Source organism: Sebastes fasciatus, chromosome 21 (genome assembly GCF_043250625.1).
Source record: "Sebastes fasciatus isolate fSebFas1 chromosome 21, fSebFas1.pri, whole genome shotgun sequence".
Taxonomy (NCBI): domain Eukaryota; kingdom Metazoa; phylum Chordata; class Actinopteri; order Perciformes; family Sebastidae; genus Sebastes; species Sebastes fasciatus.
This window is the reverse complement of record NC_133815.1, coordinates 26786740-26808901: the sequence shown is the minus strand read 5'-3', so window position 1 is coordinate 26808901 and position 22162 is coordinate 26786740. Positions and strand designations below refer to the sequence as shown.

The window sequence follows — 22162 nt, the reverse complement described above, 5'->3', positions numbered from 1 at the left end:
AAATAATCCACCAAACACAAGTTTCCAAACTTTGTTTTTCCAGTTTAGTTGTAGCACGACGTGTTTGAGTTCATTCGACGACATTGCACGTCCCTGCGATGTGACTAATATTGTGCATGCGCACATTTCAATGTTGATGCTGAAACGTGTACGTACAGTATACTGCGCAGCCCTAAACTAGATCATCTAAAACATACAACACATGCCCCAAACCATACCATCCTATCATTTCTACAAACAGAAACTCAGGTGTATATTGGAATTATTGGAAATGCAGTACAACAAAAACAATATGGATCAACAATCAACTGACACAATACAACCTCTGTGGTTCTGTTTGGACCTGCCTTCTGTCAGTAACAACCCAGTCAAGCCAACTGTAGCCCATTCAAATGAAATGGAAAACAAAGTTTGATTGTATAAAAGTACAGCTTAATTGCATTTCTTCCTGGAGTGCTCCTGGGAAAGAATAATTCATTTTGAGGGGAGAATGAAGAGATAAATATAACAAATACGGTATGTGTAACATGATAAAGACACTGGAAGAACACTTTCAGGAAATGAGCAGAAAATTTAATTATCCTGGAATAGTCCTTTACTTATTTCTAACTAAATGAAGAGCTACACAGCCAACAATTCAGAGAACATTAAACATCTTGACTGTTGCAGTCTGACATCCAAATACAGTTGGGCTTTTGTCATTAGGGAATATTTTGTGAAAGGTTCAATGGTGGAAGTAGTAGTCACTCATTTACTTAAAGCTAGGGTTGGTAATGTTGAGAAACAAGAGTACGCTAGATTTAAAAAAAAAAAACAACAACAACAGCCCAGTGTTGCCAACTCTTTACCAATGAAAGTAGCTAGCAGCTCCAAAAGTCCCTAAATCTAGAGAGAAAGTCACCAAGTCGGCAACACTGACAGTCAGTCCCTTCAGGCCTCCCCGCAAAGACACTCCCCCAAAATGATCATTATGAACGTGAACAACCAACATGGCTACTGTTAGTACTCACAGCTGTCAAGCTAGCAGCTGGTGGAAGACTCCAACCCTACCTTTAAATAATCAGGTAGCTCAGTTTCAAGTAAAAGTGCTGAATGTACTTGTGGTACAAATGGTGAAAGTCCTCATGCACACACCAGGACTTAAAATGCAGAAATTCCGTGGAGGAATCAGTTTCTTCCATTGGAATAGAGGATCTGCTCGAGGTGGCAAAATGAAGCTATGCCAATGTTCCATAGCGTTCTATAGCTTTGGTGAAAAGCAAGCCATCTTGACAGAGCTGTCCTTTGAGGGGATGGAGACCCAGAGAGACCAAAACAGAGCAGGAGCTATCATACTGTAGCGTATTATCTGGGTTCCACCAGTCACTTTAATGGAACCTCCTCTGTCTCAGTAACAACTGTTTTACAAAAGAGGAATGATATCACACAGTTAGGAGACAGGAGTCGATAGTGGGACTCACCATTAACCATGGACAATCATGAGATTATACATATTTTAATATTTTAATTGATTGACAGCCCTAACATCGTCCCTTGACCTCTGACCTCGAGATATGTGAATGAAAACACACTGACAGCTGTTGTTGCCTGGTGGGCTGCAGTTTGCCATGTTATGATTGGAGCATATTGTTTTATGCTAAATGCAGTACCTGTGAGGGTTTCTGGACAATATCTGTCATTGTTTTGTGTTGGTAATTGATTTACAATAATAAATATATACATACATTTGTATAAAGCAGCATATTTGTCCACTCCCATGTTGATAAGAGTATTAAATACTTGACAAATCTTCCTTTGAGGTACATTTTGGTTAATTTGCGATTAATTGAGATTAATTATGGACAATCATGCGATTAATCGCAAATAAATATTTTAATTAGGGCTGTGAAAGTTAACGCGATAATAACGCAATTTAAGATTTTTAGGTTGATAAAAAAGTTTGGAAACTTGTGTTTGGTGGATTATTTCTCTGTTGTTACAATGCTAATTGGCATTGTATTTTACATCGTTGGAAAGCCTGTTTATTTACCTTCACAATGATTTCCAACTTGTAAGGATCATGCATTTGTGGGATGAGCAGCACAGCTGATTATGTAGGTAGCGCCCAAGAAAAATTTGCCAAAATGCTCCGTCAATGGTAAACAGTGTATTCTCCTGTTGGTATTGACTCTTGTTTTGAGTTGTTTGGTGGATTGGATGATTGAACTCTCTATCAGTAACAAGGAACAAACAAGACATATTGGCTATTTTACACTTTATTCATTTAATACACCATCAGGAGCCTCAGTAGCGGGTGTGAAGATCCATACGCAGCCACAACAGCCTGGCACCTCCTCCTCATGCTGGTCACCAACCTGGTCACACGTTGCTGTGGGATGGCGTTCCATTCCTCAACCAGGATTGGTTGCAGGTCAGCCAGTGTGGTTGTGTTGGTCACTCTAACACGTACAGCACGCCCAAACTGATCCTAAAAGTGTTGAATTGGGTTGAGGTGTGGACTCTTGGCAGGCCGTTCCAGTCTCTCTACTCCCACATTGTGGAGGTAGTCTGTGATAACCCTGGCTCTGTGGGGGCGAGCGTTGTCATCTTGGAGGATGAAGTTAGGTCCCAGATTGTGGAGATATGGGATTGCCACTGGCTGCAGAATCTCATCCCGATATCTCCCTGCATTGAGATGGCCTTCAATGATGACAAGCCTTGTTTTGCCAGTGAGGGAGATGCCGCCCCACACCATGACACAGCCTCCACCAAAAGCTGTTACTCCATCGGTGCAACAATCAGCATAGCGTTCTCCGCGTCGTCTCCATACTTTGACCCTGCCATCCAACTTTGGCAGACAGAACCTGGACTCATCACTGAACATGACATTCCCCCACATGTTCAGGTTCCATTGTCTGTGTTGTCGACACCAGCGCAAACGGGCCTGACGGTGAAGGGCATTCATTGCAGGCTTCCTGGTAGCCTTATGAGAATACACTGTTTACCATTGGCAGAGCATTTTGGAACATTTTTCTTGGGCGCTACCCACATAATCAGCTGTGCTGCTCATCCCACAAATGCATGATCCTTACAAGTTGGACATCATTGTGAAGGTAAATAAACAGGCTTTCCAACGATGTAAAATACAATGACCATTAGCATTGTAACAACAGAGAAATAATCCACCAAACACAAGTTTCCAAACTTTCTTTTCCCAGTATATATATACACGATATGTCACATGTTCACCGGGTGTATTTCTCTTTCTTTATATTTAGCCTTGACAAAACACTAGCAATGGGTTGCTGGTTGGAAAAAACATTATATTTCATAGTAAATTCAAATATCACTAGCCTATACTGTACCAAGAAAAAATCAATTCTCTGTGCTGCACTTTAATCTTGTGTTCACAAAACTATAATTAGGTTTGTGGGACTCAGGCCGATGCCTGCTCACAGTGGACATGGAAAGAAAAGGGGCTGCCGTTCCCTCCCCTCCCGTACTCCCCTCCTCCTCTCCTCCTCCCCTCCTCTTCTCCTCCCCTCAGCCTCCTCCCCTCTTCTTCTCCTCCCCTCCTCTTCTCCTTCTGCTTTGAGGAGTCAAATTGGTTCCAGATGCATTCTCTCATGGCTAGCCTCCATAACCGAATCACAACATGAAAGAAATGAAGGAGAGAAGTTTCGCAAAACTCAGTAGAGAACTATGGAATGTATGGAATTCATACACCAAATAAGTGAAGAAGAGGAAGAAGCCATTATCTTCCTGAGGGCACAACCAGCTGATCACTCTCCCACACAGTGCTATTTATTACACCTTTTGGGGATTTTCTGAGACCTTAGTTATCGTCACAAGCCTCTGGGAGACAATGTGCACCCCAAATGAGGATCTGAAAGAGCTGCGTTTCTTTCATGTTCCTGGCAGATGTGTCAGAAAAAAAGTAGTGGTGTTCAGCCAGAGCAAATCCACATCCTGCACCCATGTGGACTGGACTTCAAAGAGCTCCCCAGCAGCATTTAGAACCCGGAGAGTCCATGGAGCCCCACTGTGATAAAGGAGGCTAGGATACACAACGGACAAAATGATATTAAAGAGGGACAACAGCTGGAGGTCTCTTGAGAGCACGTCTCCTCCAAATGGCTCCGAAATGTGGCAACAAAGTGTGAAATGGCAGCTCCATGTTGACTCACACAATTAACAAGTGAAAGCAAATGTCCAGGCCACTTGTCCTACAGCACCAACACACACACAGAGACACCTCTCTCTGTGTGTGTGTTGTCAGACTACCTTAACAAGTCCCAGAGAATGAATTAGCACCCTGAAAAGCTAACAGAGACACATTCTCACTTCTATTAGCGGCCAGACTCAAAACACCAGTCACTTTTACTTCCTGTAGTCTCCTCTCTCACCTAAGACAACTAGTGGGACATGATGGAGGACTAGCTCCACACATGTGACCTATAGCCGAGATAATCTAATCCTCCTATCAGTACCTGGGATTAGTCTACCAGAGTTGACCACTCCAGCTCTGAGAGAGCATGATGTGGGAATAATGAGGTTTTTATGGAAGTGCGTGTTTTTAAGGCATGGGATGGATGCCGAATACAGAATGGGTCCTACTGATTATTAAAATATCTTAATAATCCAACAGAAGCTGTGTGTAATAACCAAGCAGCAGGAAAAGTGCTAAATTGTTCATGTAACGGTCCCTTTTCCCTTTTCCTCCCTATCCGCTTCCTGTCTGTCTGTCACAAAACCAGCTCAACTATCCAGCGATACTTTCTAAACTCTGAGCCTCCAGGAGCCCAGCGGGGACACCATGTGTTATGTCCCTCATAGTAGTCATTAACCCTTCAGAGCTGTCCTCAGAGACCTCCACCCGGGACGCTAACGGACCCGTCTGTCTGCGGAGCGTCGTTCCTCCCAGACAGACCAGCGTCCAGCTAACAGTCCACCTAATAACGGACTAACTCTCCATATTGTCGCTTTGCTTTCAGCAAACGTACAAACCTAAAAAGCACCACTATAAAGACATTATCAAATATGCAGCCTTTAATTCGGCGTGTATTAAATACACTAAACGTGATTAAATTCAGACTTTTACAGTAGTTTCCCCCCGTTATTCCCCCGGTCATCACCCACGGTGGGCGGCAGCTAGCGCCGTGAACTACACATAGAAACCGACAGGCTTTACCGGACAAAAACTGTACCGGCTGTTGGACATTTTGTTCACCCGAATTTACCAAATGACCTTGATGATTCAGAAGACATGTTACTGAGCAGTCTGCGAGGTGTTCAGCTCCACTAAGGAGTGATGGAAAGTCACATGAGAGATTAGTGAATGGACTTCAGCGGGATGTTCCAGCAGCTGTCAGTGGATCAACAAGTTAGACCCGACCTGCAGATGGCTTACACTCCGATTAAACACTCTGCTGTCGCTTTCAGCACGTTTACCGATGCATTAGAGATGCAGGAGGACATGTGGACATAAGATGTGGACATAAGATGTGGACATAATGACAGACAGACTCACCCTGAGCTCGGAGCAGCGGGCAGTGGAAGTAGACTGCGAGGAAGAAACTGATTATCTGGAAACACACACGCATCTTATTGAAATCCTAAAGTGCATCGTGGACAAGAAGACATAGAAAACACTGGTGCTGGGACATGCTCCATGAATCCCTGTTAACTCTCTCTCTCTCTCTCTCTCTCTCTCTCTCTCTCTGTCTCTAACTCTCTCTCTCTCTCTGTCCGGTTGGACCGTAGAGGACATGCGCAGAAGGAGCCCGGTTAACGGGACCATCCTTCAAGGCTTTCTGTTGATATCCTACCAGTCCTTAATGTAGTCTTCTTATAGGTACATTCACCCAGATGTTGGGGCATTAAACACCATAAAGAGACTACTTTTATGAAAATAGTAGATAATAAGTTTTGTAATTGTAACTCTCTCCTCCCAGGCCTCCCAAACAAAACAAAAACAGAGCCGCCCCGGATCCTCACCAGAACTCACATCACAGCCCATCAGCCCAGTCCTCCGCTGCCTTCACTGGCTCCCAATAAACCATCAGATCATCTTCAAGATGCTCCTCCTGGTCTTCAAGGCAATAAACTGTACCGGAGCTCCTCAGCCCACTAGGATTTTATGGTATTTTTAGTTGTTTTTAACTTACGTCAGGAAGTAATTTGTCCTATTTTGACGCTTTTAATCGTATGTTTCTAGTGTAAATTGTCTTAACGTTGTCTGTGATTTTTTTTCCCTCGTTGTGAAGCGCCTTGAGATTTCATTGTGTTTTAAAATGTGCTATACAAATTAAATTAAATTCATTGTAATGGTGGATGTTTGCCTCGTTATTCACTCGGCCTACTGCATGTAAAGTGTGACACTCTTATATATGATGTCTTGTCACCCTGTTATTAGCAACATAATGCATATCTAACCAGAGCATCTTTACATATAGGACAGGGGTCAGCTACCTGTGGCTCCAGAGCCACACGCGGCTCTTTAGCTCCTCTCCAGTGGCTTTGACAAAAACAATATATGGAAATGAATAACGGTTATTTTTTAACATCATTGTTGTAGGCCTAAAGTGTTTCTTACATTCTCCAATTGTGAAAAAAATATGAAGCCTATACACCGAATACCAATCATCATTTCAACCAACTCAAATGTGCATCGTACCGTCTTCGGGCGGGCGCCTTATCCTATAATTTTGCTGAATCTTAATAGCTTTATAGTCTAGCTATGGATTCCAAATCCCAAACAAGAAAAGTCTTTGAGTAATTTAATTAGTGCGTGGAAAGATTTGACAACAAAAAAGTAATACTGAGAGACATTTTCAGAACAAGCGCACTGCATTTGCTGAATAGCCAGCAGGAACTTCCATCCAGATCTCCTGAGAGGTTTCTTTAGTGTCCTACCTCTCATTTGGACTTGGGTCCTCACTGCATTAGACTTAACAGGCTGTGTTACCTTCATTATGAGGCTCAAATATGCTTTGCGGCTCCAGATAGAGTTCTTTCATTTTTTTGGCCAAAAGAATTGCTCTTTTCATTGTGAAGGTTGCTGACCCCGGGCCTAGGACATAGGCTACTTGCCAACATAGGGAAGATTTCTAAATCAAAGCAGATAATGAGAGTTTCTCAGACTTTGTTTCCTGCATTCTGGTGACTTTTAAAGAAGTACTACACTGTATACTGCAACAGCATTTATGTTAAATAGGCCTACTTATAATTTGACTTTTAATTCACAGAAAAGTAAAGTGAAGAACTCGCCCCTGACATGAACTTGTGTGAATCTCTGGTATCAACTAATATTTATCAGTCTTCATTCATTCATGTTTTTGGTCCTGCTTGAGTATTTCATCCTCTTAATATTCTCCATTTCTCTCTCCTTCTCTCACTGAAGGCCCTTTCAGACACAATGTGGCGACACCACTGCGCTCTTATTTCCAACGGCTTGCTCCACGCCAAGACGACTTTGCTGTGATGTGCGGCGAGCGCAGCTCAAACCGCGTCACTGTGTCGCGAGCAGATCTCCTCCGCCGGGAAAAGACATAGGTGTAGCTCACAAATCAGGAGAAATGCGGGAGAACTGTGAGCCCGGGAGGAAACCTGGAGAGGGCGATGAAACTAAACCATGAAGAACCTCTGTGTGTTTCTGTTGAGGCTCTTAAAGCACTAAAATGATGGTCTCAGTTAGATATATTGAACACGTTCAAAGTGATTTGAAACACCAGACAGGACATGATTAGTTTAGTATTTATTTAATGGAAACCATGATCTCTCACTAACCTGAACCAAAGTGCCTCTGTTGCCTAAACCTAACCACACACCAGACTCAGGATGTCTACCTGGTATCAAGCTCCTGCATTAAGTACATCCACCATCCAACCCACTGTCCTCCCTGCAACTATACTACTACTCCCTGAATAAATCCTTCTCACTGAACATAATCCAGGCAGTAATTATGCTTCCCTCAAAATACATTATGCAAAATAAAGTAGTAGTGTATAAACATCATTTCTAGGAGACAGGATTGCACATAGTGTCCTACCTAATAAGCATAGTTACAGCATGTAATTAGTCAGACCAAAAGTCAAACCACTAATAAATAAATACAATTATTTATTTATTTATTTATTTATTTATTATAGTCATTATCATGGCCATACATATTTAGTGAACACATCCTGTAAGTACAAAATGTGCAATTTTTTTAAACAGACAAAAATATTTTAGAAAAGAAAAAGTACCAGCAAGGGACTCATTTTCACTGTGAATTCTAAAATTCAAGAAAAATGAATAAATATAACAAACTAAATCAGTTTCTTTGTTTTTCAAGATAGTTTCATTTCATTATTTTTTTAAACAAAGCAACAAATGTATTATCATTAATTCATTTATTAATTTAGCCCTTCACCTGGAGTCTTAAGGAACCAAGACAAAAGCACCTTTTGCTTAGTTTCACAGCAATCACTCAATTCAACAACAACATAACCTGTGATTCATTCATTTTCCATAACCGCTTAGTCCCATTCACAGTCACAGGGGAGCTGGAATCTATCCCAGAATGCACTGGAAGAAATGCTTGGAAACACTTTGTACAGGTCGCTTGTCCACTGAGCTTCTGTAACACACAGACACACACGTGCACCTATACGGACAGTGTTCACATAACCTGTGTGTCTAGAGGAAATACACAAAGACAAAGCACTCAATCTGGATCAATACTTCTGAATCCTGTCACTTTTATTCATACAGAATATGTTTTGTTTATGTTGCTTTGGTTTATGAGAAAGAGTCAGAGCGACACCACACACAGGCACAGAGCTTCTGGAAATGATGGACCACGAGTCATTCCATGAACATTTTGCAGCTCTGAACACATCAGATGATAAATGTCTAAACATATCTTTAACATCTTTGTACTATTATGTTTTATGATATAATGTGTGTAATGCATAATGATAGATGGTGGGGTAAAATTAAACATTGCCAAGTGAAGTTACTGAAGTGAAAAAAGATGAAAATGCTCAGTTTAAAATGGCAATAGGGGCAGTTTATGATAGAATTAGGACTGTCAATCGATTAAAATATGTAATCGTGATTAATCGCATGATTGTCCATAGTTAATCGTGATTAATCGTAAATTAATTAAATTAAATTAAATTTTATACCTGTTCAAAATGTACCTTAAAAAGAGATTTGTCAAGTATTTAATACTCTTATCAACATGGGAGTGGACAAATCTGCTGCTTTATGTAAATGTATGTATATATTTCTTACTGGAAATCAATTAACAACACAAAACAATGACAGATATTGTCCAGAAACCCTCACAGGTACTGCATTTAGCATAAAACAATATGCTCTAATCATAACATGGCAAACTGCAGCCCAACAGGCAACAACAGCTGTCAGTGTGTCAGTGTGCTGACTTGACTATGACTTGCCCCAAACTGCATGTGATTATCATAAAGTGTACATGTCTGTAAAGGGGAGACTCGTGGGTACCCATAGAACCCATTTACATTCACTGATCTGGAGGTCAGAGGTCAAGGGACCCCTTTGAAAATGGACAGGACAGTTTTTCCTCGCCAAAATTTCACTCACTCATTCAGCTTTAAAACAGAGCCCAGCACAAAATCACAAGTTGCGTTAAAGAAATTAGTGGTGTTTAAACAAATTGAACGCGTTCTCATCACGTTAACTTTGACAGTCCTACATAGAATGCTTCTTTTCGAGCTGTGTTTTCCACACCTTTTGGCTTACAACCCGTCGACTTGGGACCCCTCAATACTTTTTAAAAGCCTGAGGACATAACATTTTACAGTAATTCATATGAAAAAATCTTTCTGAAAAATCAAACCTAATTTGTGGTGCAGGTATGTTTTTATTTTTCTGCTCTTTTGTCCTGTTAACAATCTCATGACCCCTTCGATGATGGGGTCCATTTGGGCTGCTGTGACCCCCCCCCCCCAGGATGGGAACCACTGTTCAAAGAGAGCAGATATTGTGCTTGGTAACAGGTGCTATATCAAATATGTAGCTCACTATAAATGCTAAAACACCTTCGGTAATATGATTGAATGTTTCAAGGCGAAGGGAGAATTTCTAATTGTATTGCTTCAAAACCTGACTGTAATATGTGTTTTATTAAATGTAATTAGCTAGGCTGTAAATGTACAGGTGGTTCAAGCATATGTAGTATATATATATATTCTTACCCTCTGCTCATTCTCTGATTTTACTATCACTAATAACAGTCTGATAGTTTGTCAAATTTTCCGCCCTTCGTATAAGACCAATTTGGCCATTTGCCAATATACCCATCCAGCGACAGGAAGTGTTGTTTTCCAGGGGTGGTGGGGTGGGGGTGGGGGGGCCTCCCAGTCTGTCCCCTCATTGTCCCTCTTAATGCCGTGTCAACGGAGCATGGCAGCTTTTTTGTGCCGCACAGCCGTCAAACAGCAGGGAAATCTCTGTCCAGGGAGACATCCTCTTTTGTGACGGGTCAAAGGTTGTGAGTGAGGAGGATGTCAGGGGCCGGAGTCAGCACTTTAGCCCCATGTGGCTACATCATGCTGTCGACAGGCATGAATAGTGGGGGGGGGGGGCAGCGAGAGAGGAGAGGAGGAGGATGAATCATGTATGAGTCATCTGGGATAGTCCTTAGAGGTAAAAACACATGCCATGGTACTCTTCTATTCACCACTGAAAGAGAATATACTATTATATTATCTACTCCAATGTAATATCTTGTTCCATTATCGTGTAAGATGTCATTATTTAATATAATTTAATATTCCATTAGCCACTGTAATATAACTGTATTGTAATATGATATTATTCCTTTACCTATTTTAATGAGACTTATAGCACTTGTAGCTTTATTTGTTGAAGCATATTCCATTGCTTACTGTAATATAAGCTTTTAGTCCATTTTCTAATATAATAACCCACTTTGTATTCTAATGGAGTATTACGCCGTACCCAGTTATAATCTTTTATATTATCATCTGCTGCTATGTAAACTGCATTATCTTAAAGTAGTTATAACTGAGGCTTCGTCAAATATCAGTTTAGGACAAATTAGATTTTTCCGTTACATTTTAAATAGAAATTTATTTTTAACTAAATTAGAGATTACAATGCAGCCAGTTCAACGGCATCATTATTCACTGATTTCACTCATATAGTGAGTAAATAGTTCCAATTCAAAAAGTGTATCATTTCTATGTATATTTTCTCCTGTAATTTAAAAATAAAGGTACTGTGCTGAAATTTGACGTAAAGGGGGTGTTACTCAATACTCTGTTACATATTTTATATAATATACTGCTTCATTATATATGTTAGAGTTGACAGAGATGTCACGGCAGGTTCACTCGGCATCGCTATGGCGATAAGCTAAGAATCCTGCCTACATTGATATGGTACTATTTGCAGTGGAAAACGAAATCTGGAAATTTACCTGATACCAAAAGTCAGTCGAGTCGAGTCGAGTCGAGTCGAGTCGAGTCGAGTCCAGCGTGTTGAGTCGAGTTGAGTCCAGCGTGTTGAGTCGAGTCCAGCGTGTTGAGTCGAGTCGAGTCCAGCGTGTTGAGTCGAGTCCAGCGTGTTGAGTCGAGTCGAGTTGAGTCGAGTCGAGTCCAGCGTGTTGAGTCGAGTCGAGTCCAGCGTGTTGAGTCGAGTCCAGCGTGTTGAGTCGAGTCCAGCATGTTGAGTCGAGTCGAGTTGAGTCCAGCGTGTTGAGTCGAGCTGTACCATACAGTGGAAATGAGGCAAAAGTGTGCTCCTTTATCACCATATGTATGATTCATTGCTTCTTGCCCACTCCATGACGTAAACTGAGACCTTTATCCAACTTTGTAATTCAGGTATACGTGGTAAAAGCTATGGTTGGTAGAGTTCTTCAAAAACATTTTCGTTATATCTATTTAAATTCTCTTCAGATGCGGACAGCAATCAGTAAATCAAATGCTCCGACACTAAGAAGAAAACATCTGGTATTTCTGACTGACTCAGGACTGTATTGAATGGCCTGCCTGTCTACCTATCTACCTGTCTACCTGTCTACCTGTCTACCTGCTTGCACTCATTGCGCATCACCAGAGTCTTCCACCAGCTGCTAGCTTGACAGCTGTGAGTACTAACAGTAACCATGTTCGTTGTTGTTCGTTCATATTGATCATTTTGGGGGAGTGTCTTTGGAAGGAGACATGAAGGGATGGACTGTCAGTGTTGCCGACTTGGAGACTTTCTCTCTAGATTTAGGGACTTTTAGAGCTGCTAGCTACTTTATCAACATTACCAACCCAAGCTTTAAACGATGAAATCCTTCAGGTTCTAGATGCTCCAGCTGCACTTGGTTCCATGTCCTGGTCCTGTCTGGAGAGTCTAGATCCTGATGCTGGTATCTTGGTGGCCTACAGAGGAGACTCCACTCAGTGCATCCATGACCTTCTCCTGACGCCAAGCCAAATGAATCCTTTTCAAATGGAAAGCTACAAGTTCATCATTGTTTTGCGTCTGGGTGGAGGCGGACGCGGCTCATTTAAGCCTGCAGCACTTTTCGATTGTTCTACCACAACATTTTTAAGGTTTGGCAAGAGTTTTGAAATGATTTTGAACAGGAATTCCTCTCTGTTGATGCTGCACCACCACTACCACCACCACTCCGTCCTAACCAGCTTTGGAGACTTAAATTCACTTCCTTTGGTTGGTGCATTATACATAAGGTGGGGCACTGTAATTATCTGACAATATCTTGTATTTCTCACTGATTTCATAATCACTCTAAACTCTGTGTGAACACACACACACACATCTGCCCACAGCAGCAGCTCATTGACCAGCAGTCTGGAAGAATAAAGTGTCTGTTTGCAGTCAGAGCTACAGTAGAAACCCTGAGGCCAGAGGCTCCATCCGTCACCGACTGGCCAACCGGCTCCCAGCTTCAGCATAAAGCTCCATTGTCATGGCAGATGTAGTTAGGCACCATGATAAATTCAGTGTTGTTGTTTTCTATTTGGTTTGTCTCTGTCTCCGCTAACCAGATGTGGTTTAATTTCAGCCTTACAGATGTCCGCCTGTGAGTGTGTGTGGACTGCATGGAGCCAATATCAGCCTTATTAAGATGGAGATGGGATCCAGTGATTTTGAAATGAAGAATATGATATATTACTTGGAAGAGGATCATCTAATCAAAGATGTGCAGTTTTGGACCGGACACGCTCACTCAAACTGCTGCTATCTGTGATGCCGAGGAAGGTGATGGAGCTACAACAAGTAAAGTCAGAAATTATTCACAGAAAAGCATGTGCTGCAGGGAGATTGTTCCTCTGTGATGAATGGAGAACATTTAGTGTCTGGTACACCCTTACATATATCCGCATAGCTGATGCTATCACAGATACATTAGTATCTTATGTATATTAGCTTAGAAGCAACAATGCACTGCAGTACAGAAATGACATGTTTGAGGTTATTTAGAAACGGTGTTATACCTTATGTGCTGAATATGGGCTGATATTATCATATTTTTAAAACTTAAGTATTGATATTGGCCTCAGAAATCCAGTATTGGTTGGCCTCTAGTACAGTATGGTTCATTATTGTGTTATCAGAGGCTTTCCATCATGACAGTTCAAGTGAAACAATACAAGTAGACTATGCCTGATGTTGGGGCAGTGGTTCACATCTGTTTTTTTTTTTACTGGATTTTCTCTAAAAAATGGATAAATTTAATAAAAAAAGGATAATAACTTGTGTTGTAATGATCACCGACGCATGGGGCCAGGATGAAGTGATAGTGTAATAAAGTGACTGTACACAATATGTACTCACTCAAAAAGAGGCTTTAGTGTTAAACCTGCAGTTACTGAATTTTTGGGCCACTTGCAGAAACAAGTTCTGTGATATGATGAACTTTTTAGCAAACAGTTGCCTCTTTACACATGCAGCAGTTACATTTGGAGTCGTGTTTGTGTCCACCTAATTCTGGTGTCCAACAATCCAAAAAAAAGGGCTTTTAAGCTGCAAAACGCTCCACAATGTTCACCAGCTAGTCTCTAACTGTGTCTGTATGTATGATCCAAAAAGAAAAATAGATCGATGGAGTTTGAAGGTTTATCAGATGCCAAAAGTTGCACAGCAGGTTATACTACTTTTTCCCGATGAGAATAATTTCATCCTGAGACTCGACGATCCTACAGTAGAATTACCTCATTCATATTATAAATGGCACTTTATTATATACAGTATATGACATATGTTTAATATTGGCAGAAAATATTCCCTATCAACACTTTGATGTTCATGTCACATGTGTCACGTTACAATCAGCTGTTCATTTGTGTTAAGTTTGTGTTAAGTTCATTAGTCTTAAGAACAACCATGTAGTTCTTTCTTAAAGTGACACCAAGGGTAAATATAGTGGTTTTAATGCCGAAAAGGGGCGGTATGTGACAAGTTGGGATGAGAATGTGTTGGGGGGGGGGCCAGTGGGGCCACGCTCACATGCACGAACCTGCACTAAAAACCACACATGGCTGGCTGGCTATGTCAACAAAGCACAGAGAAGCTGTGATTCCAACACACACAGAGAGGGAGAGAGACTTCATTCTCTGCTCAGGTAGACATTACTCCTCAATATCTTTACATAGTTGTTTGCTGCTATATTAAGTGCCGTGTGTGGCGGTATCAAATGCCGACGGACGTGACAAAGGCTCGGTATTTAACGTCCTTGGAATGAGAACGGGCTGGAAAATCAGGGGAGCGTTCCCTTAGATCGGTACCTCCTCCAGTGCCATGCCATTGTTCCGACGGCCCATTATTCCGAAACAACATTGAACTGGGTGAGCCCATATTGCACAAGAGCTGAGGACCTCCAATATGACCTGTATTAGTGCTCTTTGTAATGGGTGCTAGTGAAGGCTTGTTGGAGTTATATTCTCTGCCTTTCCAACAGAGACACTCCATGTGACGTGTTGGTGTGTGCGGAGGTTTCCATACCCACCTATGCAGTAACCATAGACTCAGGCCTGGGCTACAGTGAAGCTGTGAATGGAAACCAAAGCAAACAACACCTGTCAGGTTCACACAGAGCTGCTCATGTACAGTATGTGTTCATACTAGTCTCATGGTTGAAGTGGCATACACACACACACACACACACGCACACACACACACACACACACACACACGCACACACACGCACACACACACACACACACACACACACACACACACACACACACACACACACACACACACACACACACAGTCAAACCTCCAGGGTGCATTAGAAAGTGTGCGTGAGAGAAAGAGGCGGCTCTGTCAGTGTTTTGGTGTCAGCCATGATGGATAGGAAACAGGAACATATGGTTTTCTATTGTTAGCCAGTAAATCCCTCTTTACTATTCAACTGTTTGCTGGGTTTGACACGGCTGAGATGGGCTATGACTCACAGTGCCATTGAATGTAGAAGGAAGGAAAATAACATGAGCCACCTGTGGCCCACTACAGAGCCAAGACTGTCAGCTGAGAGCACTGTGTGTGTGTGTGTGTGTGTGTGTGTGTGTGTGTGTGTGTGTGCGTGTGCGTGTGTCTACTTACCAAGAGCAAATGTCCTCATAAGGACAGAAACATGGGGAAATTATCAAGTGAGAGCCACAAAATGGAAGAAAGTAAATGTCTTTCAATCAATATTAGCATGTAAACAATGAATGAAATGCATAATGTAAAAGGTGTCACTTAAAGTGCCGAAGCCACAGAGGATTATCACCCAACTGTCTCCCCTGTCTTCTAGAAATGATATGGATTTTGTCGCAGATTAAATTTGTTTTTGATGTTTCACAAATACATTTGTAATGATAGTCTGCAGAAGACTGGTGGATGCATGGGTAAAAAAAACCCAGTACTTTCACCCAGGAAATTGCTGTTTGTGTCCCATGTGAAACTAAAAGTCAAAGCTAGAGAATGAAGGGAGCTTCAAATGGATTATACACTGATCAGCCATAACATTCAGACCACTGACAGGTGAAGTGAATAATATGGATTATCTGGTTACCATGGTACCTGACAGTGGGGGGGATATATTAAACAGCAAGTGAACATTTTGAACTTTAAACTTTGTGTTGGAAGCAGAAAAAATGGGCCAGCGTAAGGATGTGAGTGACTTTGACGAGGGCCAAATAGTGCTGGCTAGACGACCGGGTCAGAGCATCTCCAGAACTGCAGCTCTTGTGGGATGTTCCTGGTCTGCAGTGGTCAGGACCTACCAAAAGTGGTCCAAGGAAGGAGAACCGGTGAACCGGAGACAGGGTCAGACCCGAGGCTCATTGATGCACGTGGGGAGCGAAGGCTGGCCTGTGTTGTCTGAACCAATAGAAGAGAACTGGAATTGGACCACGGAGCAATGGAAGAAGGTGGCCCGGTCTGATGAATCACGTTTTCTTTTACATCATGTGGATGGCAACGAGTTGGAGGTGTTGACTCGGCCTCCAGATTCTCCAGATCTCAATCCAATGGAGCATCTGTGGGATGTTCTGGACGAACAAGTCCGATCCACGGAGGCCCCACCTCGCAACTTCCAGGACTTAAAGGATCTGCTACTGACGGCTTGGTGCCAGATACGACAGCAGACCTTCAGATCTAGTGGAGTCCATGCCTCCACGGGTCAGGGCTGTTTTGGTGGCAAAAGGGGGACCCACTGAATATTAGGCAGGTGGTCATTGTGTTATGGCTGATCGGTTTATGTTTCAATTGTTTCATTCATTTTGTTACAGATATCTATATTAAATAATATTAATCTGCAAATTTCGATACTCCCCAGCACAAAGGGGAGAGCGAGGTCAGTTGGGACACTTTTGTATCGACGCCAAATAACCTTCCAGTACTCACAGACTACTTGAACAGTAATGCAAATAATTTGATCCCTGAACGGACACCTGTATCTGTTTAGAGCCCAACCCAAATGTGAAAAGCACAATTTTGTTAAATGTACAAGGAGTGCATTTAACAAAATTCTGCCTCCCTGGGATGGTTGGGACACCTTGTTCTGGGCCATAGAAATAGCATTTAAATTGCAGTCTAAATTTGAACACCTTATATCTACAATCAAACATTTCTTTGAGAAATTTAGTTTACTAAGAAATTTGTAAAATGATTACATTTTCATAAATTACTGATATATGGAAAATGGCAAAAAAAGGGTTTCTGACTGAGTAAACATTCAATCAGTGACTTCACAGTGGGACTTATTCAAATAGGAAAAGCCTTTGTCTTGTTTTTGTCTGCGTTTTATTGTAACAAGGTAGGAACTAAAAACAGTACTGTCCCAACCGCCCCAGGGAGACAGGACACACTTTACTGCCTCGCCGAACTACTGCGTCTCTGACGTGTCGCTCTGTCAGCAGCGCGTGGCGGCTGCAGAACCTGTAGTTTTTTGTTTCGGTGTCCATGTTTACAGGTTAGAGCAGTCACACTGCCCGCGTGAGAAGCACAGTCCCATGGCCGATTGATAATTTCATCAGAAACAAGTCTATTGCCATTCCTTGAATTCGTCTGACAATTTCAGTGTTACCGACAGAAGTCCCTGAATCTCGTTGTGTCTCCTTCGACACTTTCGTTGGCGTCTTCACGTAAATGAACCTTCTTCTTCGCCCTTGGATGTTTTTTTTTTTTTTCAGGTTTCATGCCAGCGCATGATAGAAACGTCATCAACACGACATTTGCGTTCTCACATACGACTCTTTCAGGTAATGTTATGTTCCTTGTTGCAGTGCGTCTGAAAGGGGCTTTAAAGTCTACATCGAGTGGCCATTAGAGGAACTCTTGGTATCTTAACATACATTAGCATTACTATTCAACACAGGAAAAATCGGACCACAAACATTCATTTACAGCTCTGGCTGCACAAGAAAGTAAAGGTTACGAACACATACGTTGCTATTAAAGTCCCACTTTGATCCCAGCTGAATCACAAAGGGCAGATCACCGGCGCTGCTCTCCATAGGAGGAGAACCCAGCATGCTGCACTCCTGGCATCAGGCCAACCAACGACGTCACAGCAGGTGGGTTCCATCAGCTGAACACCTGCTGTGACATCACTGGAGGTGAGCTCACACCTTAATCTAAATGTATTAGAGAAACAAGGACGTCTGACTGTGTTGTTGTTCTGAACTCAACTATAATATCAAGCCTGTCAAAAATGTTTCCTGTTTTTTTACCAGGCTGGGTTGAAAACACCACAGGCTCATGAAAGCCATGAAAAAATTAAAACCACATTTCATATTAACTGAGAACAGAAACATAACTGGCCTCCCCTCATTATGTGTCTTGTCAGTTGACATTTAGCTGATCGCAGAGAAACAACACAAACGCAAATAAGATCTGGCTTCATTTGCAATGTTACGACTTACTTGTTTTTGTCTTTATTTTGTGCTTGTCTGTGTAAAACAGTCTGATGATCGTACACAATAAATGAAGCTGACAACCATCTTCCAAATGGGTTGTATTCCTCAAGAGGTTAGGGATTAAAGGCTTCCAAACCCATTGTCCCAACATTTTATTCAAGATAAATCCTTATGATGTAAATTCCTTTCATATACCATAAAAAGTAGGCTCAAACTGACACACATTATACTAATTATGTATTTAGCCATGTTCTGGCATACAATGACTGTTTGGAACTTACTGAGCATAGAGTGAAATGTGGATTGTAGCAGTGGCTTGAGATGTCCCAGAAGTCCCAGATATGTCGCTACAGCGGTATGAAACCAAAATAAACAGACTGTGCTGTGATTTAATTGCAATAAGCGGATCAAAAGGATATCGAAATAACTACATGATGATGCCGATTTGTAAAAAGTCTGAATTCATGCTTTGTCAGGTCTGTCCGCAAAGCAACAAGCAAACAACTTTTAAAATGCTTGTTTTCTGAATGGAGTTCGGAGGGATCAGTGCCAGGCTATGCTATCGTTGTAGCTGCTCCATCAACACTCAACATAAAGTCATCTAGGCATAAATACGGCAGCAACGTTGTTGTTTCTATCATAGACAGTCTGTGGTTTCTACACAGAGTCTGGTCCGGTCTCTGTACAGATATGATGTACTATTGTAGCTCTGGGTGACCACAGACACTACAAGATATTTTTCCTCCATTTTTGATTCAACGTCGCCGACGACGTCGCCGGACGAGAATCTCAACGCTGAAAGGCTTTCGCGACACAGCGTCACGTGAATTTCTTGGTCGAGTTAAAATATTTCAACTCAACTCGAATATGCGCCATTCGCATATTTGCGGGAGTTGAACGACTCGAATTTCGCTTGTTCGCGTTGCGGCATTTGCGCAATTTGCATCGCCCGGCACGAATTTGCGTCTGTTCGCCTCTTTGCATTGACTTTGTATGTAATCTCGCTCGGTGTGAGCGTACCATTAGCTAGAAGCTTTATCATATCAACTCCTGTCCGTTCTTCTATGCAAATAGAATTGTGCTGTTCCATCTCTGTCCTATGTGACTGGTCCTTGCAGCATCAGCATAAATCCTCCTCACCGATTGGACCATTGGGAACAATGGTCCAATCGGTGTCCAATGAAATGAACAGACAAAAACACGCTCCATCTTCATTGTTGCAATGACCATAAAACACAGTGTTTTTCTCTGGTTGCCCTAAACAGATAAAGGGTAAGTATAACACATTTACTGTCTTCACAGTAAATTCAGGCATTCATATAAGTAATAAACTGGGAAAAAAAAGTTCAGAAACTTGTGTTTGGTGGATTATTTCTCTGTTGTTACAATGCTAATGGTCATTTTATTTTACATCGTTGGAAAGCCTGTTTATTGACCTTCACAATGATGTCCAACTTGTAAGGATCATGCATTTGTGGGATGAGCAGCACAGCTGATTATGTAGGTATAATGCTTTATTTTAACCTTATGATAACAAAGATATGAATTATTCAAAAACATCTACCCAACGTATAAAAATCATAAAAATAAAAAATAAATGTCAAATAATTGTTTCAGGGTGCTACATTTAATCCAAAGAGCTGCTAGAGTAGACAGTCTGTCTTCGTGCCTCTTGTTACTGAAGGTTGGGGAGCACCTTAAAGAGGAACTTAACAGCACCTGAAAGTCTTGTTTTTGCTGACCTACAGTGGTTTTAACATGTCACCGTGCTGCAGTGATGTACAAGTGTACTCCGGGGTGTGTCAGTACACCGTGACATCGCTGTTGGGTGTGGTCACAGGTGAAACATGAAACCTTTTAACTCAAAAGGTCATTTGAACCTGATGTTAAGTCACTCTCATTTTGAGACTGCTGCACCTTTGATCAGATTGTTTATTCACACACTGCACCGTGCAACTGTTATGTTTTAACTTTACTTTTTTGGAAAGCCCGCCAGGCATTTTTTCAAGTTCTAAATTAATTTCCTGATTAGCCAAACAAATAAGATGCTAGTGAAGCAACAATGTGACTGTTACTAGCAGGTCCAAGGCATCAGGACGTTCAGGAAACCTCCCAGCATTCTGAACATCATGTAGAAGGCTTGAATGTTCTGAGGCACACATCTGCTGTGTGTGTGTGGTATGCACGCTTAATAAATACCTCCTTACATGTGCGTGCAGCACTCCAAAACAGCAATGTGGGCTGCACATATGTACATACACATGGCCTTCATTCATACTGAGGCGACTGCTGGGATCAGAGGCTGTCCACTGCTTTTATTTTTCTATTTTCAGAGAGCAAACTGCACCTAATTATCTACTGTTACGCAATACACCAGTAATGACTACAAGAGCCCGAAGTAGTGGTTACCCCAGTCTTCCAATAACTTGATGCATGTATGCAAAGAGTCTCTGTTGACCCTGATGTCCCTGACTAATGACTAACCTCTTGTTGTGGGTTTCAATTCAATACATTCAAAGTTTTCTTGGCAGCAGCATCCATCACAGAGCATGTTACAAACCGTTAGCAGCTAGCTGTGGTGGGAGAAGTACTCTGATCTTTTACTTCAGTAAAAGTAGTACTACTACACTGTAAAAATACTCTGTGAGAAGTTAAAGTCCTTCATGCAAAATCTTATTCAAGCATCAATGTATAATTAAAGTACCAAATGTAAAGGTACTCATTATGCAGAATGGCCCATTTCAGAATCATATATATCAAATGGAAATACCTGTTGGGACCCAAACCACTCAGAATGGTTGAGAGCCAGTGAGCTACGGTTCATAGGGTCCCCTTGGCGTCACTTTAGGATTTGGCAACAAAACCACTTATGCCAGGATCAGACTACATGATGTTTTTGACGGTTAAGATGGTCACTATGTCAGATTAGACGATTGAGAGTCATAAATTCTTGTCCTGACTCGGCCGCGAAAAATGACAGACTGCACATCGGTCCTCTGTTCCGACAATACACACTCTCCCGGCACCGCTGTCTTAATATACAGGCTTACCGGGGCTCAAGCCCCCCCGGACCCGACTATGTAAAGGGGCCCACGAGGCTCCAGAGGAAAAGAATAAAAATATATTTCACAGGGAAAAGCGAAAGAGGGGCGCGCAAAGGGATGCTCCACGCTCAAAGACACAGCGGCGGTGGTGTTTTTTACTTCGACACCACCTAGATTGAATATCCTACTGAGAGGTCTGGCACCAGCACTGGGAAGGTCCGATGACATCATTCTGCATAATAAGTAGCCATGTGTTTACAGCTGTTTGCGTCCGTGCTCAGCCGGTCAGATTCACGGCCGTGACGGAACACGTCGTGGAAAGCAAAAAAAACAAAAAACATGCTAGACTTCCTGTCAGGACATCACACACGATACTCATTTATCGTTCCCGATCCAAGTCGACACCCTACGACGGCCGTGTCGGGCTATAATCGGGCTGATATTGTGTAGTCTGAACCGGGCATGACGTGAAAGTGAAACTTAACACACGGGACACAAACAGCGGTCTCCTGGATGCTTTGTGTTTGTTGGGCCCACCCACCTTCCCTCTTGCCCGCCCTGAGTGTCTTTTTAGTCTTTAAACTACGTCACCACAGCACTTTCTCTGAGCATTTGCTGTTACTGCAGATGGGTTTACATTGTAGTGAATGGAACACCAGGTGCGTCTTATACAGGTACCTTGTGCGACGGTATCACACGCAGATGGCCGTGATGAAGCGTATA

At 42.1% G+C, this 22162-nt stretch overlaps 1 protein-coding gene across 4 annotated transcripts in view; it reads right to left on the bottom strand.

Annotated features, from left to right (window-relative positions):
- The window catches only part of reck (reversion-inducing-cysteine-rich protein with kazal motifs), an 80110-nt gene extending 74391 nt beyond the window's left edge, over positions 1-5719 (bottom strand). For all 4 annotated transcript variants that reach the window (XM_074622031.1, XM_074622029.1, XM_074622030.1 and 1 more), the window contains exon 1: positions 5510-5719. In XM_074622031.1, the coding sequence (XP_074478132.1) occupies positions 5510-5582 (73 nt within the window). In that variant the 5' untranslated portion in view covers positions 5583-5719. The remainder of the gene's footprint in view (positions 1-5509) is intronic.
- Positions 5720-22162: the final 16443 nt, after the last annotated feature.